The 9,906-nt window shown below is 45.5% G+C and overlaps 1 protein-coding gene across 1 annotated transcript; it reads left to right on the forward strand.

The window, feature by feature from the left end:
• Positions 1 to 6,981: 6,981 nt before the first annotated feature.
• Positions 6,982 to 9,400, forward strand: LOC1280105 (fork head domain transcription factor slp2). Its single transcript, XM_061658796.1, has one exon. It carries the CDS (start codon positions 7,406 to 7,408, stop codon positions 8,717 to 8,719), a length of 1,314 nt encoding a protein of 437 aa, XP_061514780.1. The 5' UTR covers positions 6,982 to 7,405; the 3' UTR covers positions 8,720 to 9,400.
• The last annotated feature ends 506 nt before the right edge of the window (positions 9,401 to 9,906 follow it).

The following is a 9,906-nucleotide window of genomic DNA, read 5'->3' on the forward strand; positions in this document are numbered from 1 at the left end:
GTTAATGAAATTCAAATATTTATTCAGAAAGGTCGAGGATCTGTTGCTGTCGCATGAGCAAATCTTTCAATCAAGATCATCCTACAGCTTGGTCGGGAAATGTGCCCCGATGGCGATCCTCCGCCGTTCGTGCTTTGCTAATGACACTCGATTTGTCCCTGGCCGGCCCTTACATCGTTGCTGCAGAGGGAAAGGATATTTAGGAAGATAAAAGGGGTAACACTACGATTAAGTCAGTTTCAAGGCCATGAAGATAATGGGAAAGCAATGGTTGGTGGGTAGCGAAAATTACGATGTAGGATGACATTCTTGAAAAGTCAATTTTCTCTCAATTGAACATACAAACAGGGGCATTGGGTTTGACATACCTAACGATGCATCTTGGATCGCCGGGTACGATCGGACAGGGTAGCAGTGACCTCACGATCATGATCATCATGTTTGGACACTGTGCAGGGTAAGGCTGGCCGAAGGGATAGCCAACGATCGAGGGAACATCAACAAACAACGCTCGTTTTGAAGCGTTTAATTCTTAAAGTTCGTTAGATCGCTAAACAGAACTGATGCCAAGTGTACGTACCTGTGAAAATTTGAAAATTGAAGTTAAAAAAGCAACCAGGAATCAATTTTTGACACTGTACCTTGGTTTGAAATTTTGAAAGATGTGTTAATCTATATTACCCTACGGAAACTTGTATATCTTGAATGTAATGCTTAGGTAACATACCTTAACTGTACTAAGGAAATGAAAGTTACTGTTAAGGATGTGCAAGATTCTAAGACATTGAAAAAAACAGGAACTATACTGGAAGTAATATATTTAATACCTGAAGGACGAATTAAGTTCTAGTAATTCAAAATTTGGAATCCAAAATTAAACAAACGTTGCACAATAAATTTGACAAATCTTCATTAGACAACATACAAAAAATCACTTATTGGCGACACAAATCCTTTATGATAACCTCACTTAAGGTCTCAAGAAGACCCACCAATTTGAATGTTTAATTATGCACACAGCACCCAGTACCTCTATTAATAAATTACTTCAATTACCCTTAACTCTTTCACCAATAATGTATTCCTCCCCCTAGTACGGACTTGTTCCCTTTCCTTTCCTTAACTCCATCATTAACACGTCCCACCGAAGAAGCTCCCGCTGTCATCACGCTCAGTGTGCTCGGCTGCCGCTTGTTCCCCCGGTTGCCCACTTGCATTTCGGACGCTCATTATTGTGGATTATCGCATCAAAGTGTCACTGCCCCAGGGGAGAACACAATCGGGCAGCTTCTGACAGCTTTAGTCTTTGCACAGCTCAATTCATTACATCCCTGGCGGTCCAGCTATCTGTAGGACGAGTAAGAATTCGAAAAAAACCCAGTGGGAAACCAATCCATTGCATTATGCAGTTGCTTAAGAACGTCTTCACATCCATCTCTCCTGCTGGTACAGCTCGGTCCGAACATCCGACTTAGAGTATCGTCTCGCCCTAGCTGTAGGGCTGGACCACACCCTGACGACTGGTTGCTGGTTTCGCAAATTGATTTGTCACAAAAAGTGTTCACTGCGTATTCACTGCGTTTCCCTTCCACGGGTAGGTTCAGATTTTCACAGCCAAAATGAAAAAAAAGTAAATTTGATGGTTCTTTTTTTCTTGTTCGCCGCATCACACTTTTGTTCCAACCCCCCTCAGGCTGGTCCGGCCCGAGACACGCAACACGGTGATAATATTGTCATAAAACCTAATTAGATACGGTGTCCCTTTCGTGCGTCCCTTTTCTCCGTTTTCTGCCGCTTAGCTTTACTTGCTCATTCCCTGTTTTTCCAAAACTGACTTTCATAGCTGGTCTAACAGTAACAAAAAGGCTGTTCCACTCTGCCAGGGCAAACCAGCACATATAATCCAACGACCCAAGAAGAAAAAAAGAGGAAAAAAAAACGTCCAAAAGCGGGAAGGAAATATTTGTGCTGAAAATTGAAATGTTTTATTAAAATAAAGTCAAGAAATCTCCGCACCGCCGTAATGAGCGTAACGAACAGCGCGTTTAAGGCGGTTTACGGCGGGGCGGTATGGGTTTCCTTTAGTTGTTTTTTTTTCCTTTTCCAATCGATGATCTGTTCATTTTGACTTTCAGTTCGTTCCTACTTCTACGTTCTTTTATGTTGTACCGCTCTGCTGTCACGATTGCGTCCCTAAAACGTTGGCAAACCCGTCAACGGCGGCCCAAAACACAGAGCAGGAAAATGGCATTATTGAGAAGTAAATTGAATGGTTAGTTCCTTTTTTCTTTGCTGCATTAACTTATTTAGAGACACATATTACCTTCTCCCACGCCATGATCTCCCATGATCGATAACTAATCGTATCGAATGCGTTTATGACAACCCGGTGGAAGGATAATTGAACTGTTTGCTAGTCTGTGGAACGTTGCTAGGTAACAACACCAAAAAAATCCTGCTGGGTGAATTATTAGAATACGGTTTTGCAGTCCCCGTCCCATCACGACCGACTGTGACTAACGCGTTCCTTCTGTGTGCGCAAAAGATGCCTCTAAAAAGTCGACTCTAACACACTCTCCCGGAGGTCCTTTTTGGGAAGCACGGTTCTTCGTTCTATCCCAAAATGTCCCTTTTCACGGTACATAAGCGACAATAATGGCACACTATTGTGGGGACCTCCAGGAGTCATGCGGGTGGCTGCTTTCGGAGCAAGATCCTTTCAAAAGTAGCTGCACGGTAAAAAGATCAACAGCGATGCAAATTGATTTTCCAGTGCATTGGCACTGCTTGGTCTACGGGACATTCACCGATCAATGCACGAAGGCTCTGGTGTGGTCTCCGGGTTTCGAGCTCCGGGATTGTTAGTTAAAGACTGTCCAAGATCGGTTGATTTAATATTTCGTTCCAACTGGTTCCGATACACCTCCATCGAGGGTAAATATCAAGGACAGAACTGATCACTCAATCGAAGGACAAGCATGTGGCCTGAGGCTGTTGGATGTCGCACCAGGAATCGATGTTAACTGTGGCTAAGGTCACGTTTGAAGGATTTGATCGGTGTGGTTTGTTGCATTTTCAGCTCAAGGCTGTGTGGTTTAAGTAATTGTTTTTAAGCTTTGTGGAAATGATTCGTTTTTACGCTACGAGTCTTTCTAGTCGATGACAGCTTTTGGCCACAAATGGCCTTGCTGTGAAATGAAGAATGGATCAGGGTCAAGTTTCTCTGCACAACTGCTGCATTGTAGCTGGTCACTTCATAGTAAACAAGTAATTTTCAGCTAAATGAAGTACAGTGCAAAGAGGATTGTGTTTTAAACAATTGAGAACAATCGTTTGCTGTATTCGCAATTTTGTAACAAAACCAAAACAAGTATTCAATGTGACGGGGATTCATTTCAATCAAACTTAATTCAGTAATGTCCCTGTGGCATTTCACCCTAGGCTTTATTCGAAATTGTAACTTTTTGCAATGAATTGCCTAATTTCCAGCATGAAAATACACATTAAAAATGGGGTTAAGCCAACAGTTGCCCGGTAGTTAGATAAACAACTTACAACGACTTAATTTTCCTCTTATTTCCTCTTTTATCTCATGTTTCAAAAGTATGGTTACAAAAACCTAGGTGAAAAAACGCATTCCTTTGCTCTTTCGCGCACACCCAATGCACTAATATTGCTACCACATTGGATATCCGGGTAAATCAATAAAAAAAACAATCGACAACAATTAGAAAAGTCAATCACTTTCATTTGTCTCACGCGTGTTCGGGTGCTACGTGCCATGTGCACGTCATTCCATCCTGGGCAGGCAGGCAACTTTCAAATCACCGTGAATTGCCAACTTGCCCTGTAAATGTTTGCTGCATCGATACGATCATTCGCTTTCTCTCTCTCTCTCGCGCACTCGCTCCGTATGATCCCAGCCCAAGTGTCATAAAACCACGGTTAAACCACGGCCATTAACGGGTTCCAATTTTGAGTTGGCACTGTTTAGCTTGATTGCTACTGCAAAAACGGGGGAAAATCTTACTACCCTACCGAGGGATCGTATATTGTGCCGTTGTGATCGTGTATTGGACTGTTGGTTGATGTGGAAAACATTTTGACACGAAGCAGCGTACACACTACGCGGGCAAACCCCTCCGAGCCCAGCTGCGATCAAGGCCAACACGGCCTGGCCATGTGGACAGAACAATAGCAAGAAATTAACTTTAAAATTGTCGATCAACACCTCCTCGTTTGGTTGAACTTCTTTTCGTTGTGGGGTAGTTTTTGCTAAAAGGCTGAATCGGGAGGGCACTGAGGTACAAAAGCTGAGACACTAAATGTGTTGTTATGAAAGGCTCATTAACTTTTGAAGCAAAATTTGTTAAACAATTTCAGCTGATTAACACTACGTTCTTTAAAATATGAGGTAGAAAAAGATGCCTTGTAACGTATGCTTTTTTCCATACATTAGAAATGAAGATTCGTTGCTTTTCACCAAACAAGAAAGATCCTAGGCATCTTTCCTTAGCGTAAAAAGTTTTCAAAACTACTACATTTACATATGAAGAAAATGATATCTTCGACACGATAATATGTCATTGTTATTTGGAATCCGTTATCTATTTTGAATTAGTAGAATTTAGTTTTCAAACTTTTGTACAGTATTTACTGGTCTGGTTACATAGTTAAGTATATTTCAATGTACAGGATGCAGCAAAATATCTTATAAATAAACATTGTCCCACAAAATCAACCCAAAAATCTTCTAAAAATAATCTTTAGTCCAATAACAAGGATTTTTTTTGTTTTTAGCCACGTTATTTCTATTTCAACCACAAATGTACAACAGAATCCTATTTAAGACAAAAAATTTCATCGCTTCATTCTATTAATGGATATTTGCAATGTGTAGAAGGTCAAATTACAAAAATGTAGGTATATTGATTGTGTATTGATAGCCGGTCCCGTAGTACAGTCGTCAACTCGTACGACTTAATAACATGCCCATCATGGGTTCAATCCCCAAATAGACCGTGCCACCATACGTAGGATCGACTATCCTGCTATGGGGGGAAATAAATTAGTCACTGAAAGCCAAGCCCACAAGTGGTACAGGCAGGCCTTGACCGACAACGGTTGTTGAGCCAAAGAAGAAGAAGAAGAAGGTATATTGATAAAAAGACATATTTAAGAAAATAAATAGAAAAAAACAAAGGACAAATTTGTCTCTATAGTTTAAAAAATATTTACTTTGTTCCCTTCATTGAATGGAATGGAATGTCCAGTTAACAGTGTCCAGTTGCCACCTAAATCATTAGCCTAATATTACATCGAAATCAATCCCAAAAACAAAACAGAACAAATCATCACACAACATTAAAAACACAAGCTGTATTTTGCAGTCGAAAATACGCCATAAAATAAAGCAATTAATTTAAATAATATTTATATGCGCAAGGACAGTCATAGGCTGTTTTTAGTCACGCCATAAATATTCAGATCCTTGGCAAATCGCATTGCGACCCTCGTCAAATCAAGCATCTACCTACTTCAAATCAAACGATATTGTATTGTAAAAAAAACCCGATCTCATAATCAAATTGAAATCATCAAAAACAAAAAAAAAACAACGCCGCACAGTTTATGCGTATGAGTGTGTACATTAATAAAAAATACAATATTTTCCAAACAATGTTTCAGCTGGTGCTGTATTGTGGTTTGATTTGCCGCTGTCCGACACATTTGTTGCGGCACCATTTTGCACGGCGAGAAAGAAAAATACAAACAGCATCAACAGAAAAAAAAACAGTCGCATTAAAGCAACCCCTAAACCGTGCCCGCGATAAAGCGAGTGAAACGAACAACCGAATGAGAGAGCGAAACAGCCAGCCACACGCACACGCAGCAGCATTACACGCATACGCTCACACGCTCATACCTCACACTGAAACTATTCCCCCTCTGCACAACCCCCGCCTGTTGGCAAACCGACCCTACAAAGTTTGCAAATAAAATTGCATTTATTTATTTACGCTTCCATCCGCTTCTTGTTGTGAAGCAAGATGTGTAAACAAATTGTACATCTCGCGCGTTTACAAACTGGTTCGACTGCTATTTGCCCAACAGAGGAGCGCTCGCTCGCTCACTCACACGCACGCGCGCTAGCTTGCTTGCTCGCTTCTCCCCACTCCCGCAAATCGGGCCGCAAGGGCGGAGTCTGGTGAACGAGTCTGCACTCACGCACACTGCTTGTGCACATGGCTGCTGTGTTTGTTTGGTGAAAATTGTGCACACGCACACAGTTTTCTCCATTTCCACAGCAGATGCACTTTCCATGCACTCTGGATGCATTTTCCATCAACATTCTTTCAATGTACCAGTAGGACTCGCTCTCTTTCTCTCTCTATTATGCTCGTCCTGTACATCCTGAAAACTGTTTACCTACCTATACAGCGAGAATGAATTTGACTTCTTGCCCTCCCACAACACCCCCTCACAGTGCCCCTCTTCCTGCAATTGCTACCCTCTCAACATCCCCCTCACACTCATTACCTCCTCACGATCAGCAGAGTGAGTGAGATGAAGCATGGACGAAATGAAACTTTTCAATGTAAACTTTCAGGCTCGCTACCTGCATCCCAAGGACCAAGGACCTTCTGGTGCATCTTCTGGGTACCTGGCTCGGCTAAGGCAACGATTGCCCGTACATACCCACCGTACAGACCCCTTGGGCCAAAAAGGGGTGTGCTTCTCAAAACGCCCTCATTCAACCCTCCCTTACACTTCTTCTCTTACCCACCATCACCACCACCACCACCAACAACGAGCCAACCTGACCATGCGCCTTATGAACGAACCTTTTTGGCCCAGCTTCCTCACGATTGGTAGAAAAGTCACCCCTCTCGCCACGGCCAGGGCTGACGTTCAATGAACGTCGTGGTGTGTGTGCGTTCGAAACCCATTGGCCGGACGGGGCCGTATAAATACGTCCGGGAGGGGAAGCAGTGCCTCAGAACGACCTTAGCTCGCAAACGTGTCACATCACGAACCCTCGTACCGCGCTCCGAAATTGAACAGTAAATGAGTGTTTGCAGCGCCTTTTACTCGGATTGATTTTGTGATTTAAGAAAAGGCCATGGTGCAGAGAACGCTTTTAGTGAAGTGAAACAAAACAAAGAGAGAGATTGTGTGTGTGGAATTTGAAAACGAAATAGTGTGTGGAATTTTCGTTTGCTACTTGGATTATAAGCAAGCAATCAAGTGTGATCACGCCAACTAGATTGTGCACATGAAAAAAGAGATTCTGTGATTTGAAGACGAACAACAACGTGCCGAGCGATCAGCTCGCTGAAGTGTGAAGAAGAGTTTTGCAGTAGTTACAGTTGTGCAGTGAACCCGGTTCAGCGAATGCTTTTTGATGGTCGTTGAAAGTATGGTTAAAATCGAGCCCACCATGATGAACGGTCAGACGATGTTCGGCGTGGCGCGGGCACCGCTCAAGTCCAACTTCTCCATTAACTCGATCCTGCCCGAAACGATGAAGTCCTCCCCGTCGCCCACACCGTCCCCGACACTGCACTCCTGCCCATCGCCGATCGGTTCGGAGGAGCAGGATCACGATCTCACCGACACGGAAAGCGATCTGGACGTGACGGGCACACCGCCCCCGATGGATTGCAGCAGCAAGGACAAATCGGACGAGACGGAGGGCGATGGCGCGAGCGGTAGCGGCAGTCCCTCATCCAGCCCGGCCAAGGACGGCGAGAAGAAGGGCAACGAAAAGCCACCGTACAGCTACAACGCCCTGATCATGATGGCCATCCGGCAGAGCGCCGAAAAGCGGCTCACGCTGAACGGCATCTACGAGTACATCATGCGCAACTTCCCGTACTACCGCGACAACAAGCAGGGCTGGCAGAACTCGATCCGCCACAACCTCAGCCTGAACAAGTGCTTCGTGAAGGTGCCGCGCCACTACGACGACCCCGGCAAGGGCAACTACTGGATGCTGGACCCGTCGGCGGAGGATGTGTTCATCGGAGGATCGACCGGAAAGTTGCGCCGCCGTTCGACGGCCGCTTCGCGTAGTCGGTTGGCCGCGTTCAAGCGATCGCTCGTTGGTCCAATGTTCCCCGCCCTCGGCTACCCCCAGTTCGGCCAGTTCCTGTATCCTTCCCATGCGGCCCAAGCCCAGACGGCACTGCTTGCCGCCCAGATGTACCGATACTCGCCGTACGCACCGAGCATGGCGCCGAAACCGCCAACGATCCCGCTGCCCCTGCCGCTCGGTGCCGTCGGGACCGGGTTCGGCATGGACCGGCTGCTGGGGGCTACGGCGGCAGCCGCCGCCCAGATGCACCCCCAGTCCCCGATGGCCAACAGCCAGCAGGCGCAGCAGGCCGAGATCTACCAAAGACTCCAGTACCATCAGCATCTGCTGCAGCAGCACGCGGCCGCGCAGCAGGCGGCGGCAGCCGCCCAAGCCCACCATCAAGCAGCCGCCGCCGCCCATCATCAGCTTCAGCAGCAGCAGCAGCACCAGCAGCAGCAGCTAAGTCCCACCGCCAGCGAAGGAACGCATCCCGGTTCACCGCACCATCCGCATCAGCACCCGCAGCACTCGCCCCTTGGCTCGCTGCCATCGCAGGGCTCGCCGACCGGGCACGGGTCACCGACGGGCCCCGGGCCGATGATCTTCAAACCGATCACGCTCGTGTCGCGCCAAAGCTAGGACGCGCCAAGTGCAACACACAAACATACACACACAAAAAGGGTGGCAAACGCCTGACCAGTGATAGTAGCAATTCGTTAGATTTTGTTTTTCGTTAAGCAAGGTAAGATAGAGATCGGCGAGCGTAATTGTTTCTGTTAAGAAAGCTTAATGTGGCCCCTTTAGAGATGGCAAACCCTGCCCCCGCTCTTAAATGCTGTGACTTAATGCGCTGAAGCTGTGGTGGTACCGATCGGATTCGACGATGTATACCGGGTACCGTGGGGGTGGGGAGAAGGAAGCCAGTTGTTTTTCATGTTTTAGTTAATTTTAATTTAGTTTGCAAGCAAGTAGGGACACAAACGTTTACCAAAAGTGTTAGGGGCGGTCAAGCAGAAACGAAACAAACCTTGAAAGTATTAGAACAAATCTGTAAGCTTCGGTTCGGAAGCAGAAGAAAGATTTTGTCTTGCCTGTACAGATCGTTACACTTAAGAATTGTTTGTTTGTAAGCGACAAATTGTACATAGATAGCGCAGTTAGGGAGATAAATTATAAAAGAAAATCGCAGTCGAAGCGGAGGTTGGAGATGAAAACAGAAAATATAGTAAAAAGTGCAACCGGTCCTCCGGTTGCATTCTTGATCCGTCAGCCCTGTTTGCGTGATCACGCGGCAACGGCTTATCGGTGAGAAAATTTAAATCCTTTTTTTGTCTTTATTTCTTTACTTTAACGTTTCAATTTACAGTGAAAAACAGTTGATGAGAAAAAAAAACGAAAGGGAAAATGGAAAAGCCGTCGGTGTAGGTTCCTCTTCACATTGGAAAACTGTTCATCATTTTGTAGGACAAATTGATTGTCGTTCTCCCCTTGGTGCGATGCCGTTACTCCCCTAAATGACCCACATTTGCGGGTGGCAAACAAGTGGCAGGAAAAAGCCTTACAACTCTGGTCGTGGGAAAATTCGTTCCCACTGCTCCAAATGTCTCCACCCTTGTCTCTACTAGCGCGCAGTCAAATGCTATTTTCTCGCTCATTTAACCAAGGATTAGAGGGTCGGGTTTGGCGGAGTTTCGCTGAGGTGCTGGAGGAGCGTGTGGAGAAGCGTGTTCAACCATAAAAACGGAGGGTGATTCCTCCTTCGTGCTCCCTGTTCATCCTGTACGCCCCACCAAATGGCAGTTAAAGCTGCAGCCCGCGGGAGGAAA

Source organism: Anopheles gambiae, chromosome 3 (genome assembly GCF_943734735.2).
Source record: "Anopheles gambiae chromosome 3, idAnoGambNW_F1_1, whole genome shotgun sequence".
Lineage (NCBI taxonomy): Eukaryota > Metazoa > Arthropoda > Insecta > Diptera > Culicidae > Anopheles > Anopheles gambiae.

What these genes read in the sequence shown, in the direction of transcription:
- LOC1280105 (XM_061658796.1), top strand. Translation starts at nt 7,406, where the DNA reads ATGGTCGTTGAAAGTATGGTTAAAATCGAGCCCACCATGATGAACGGT.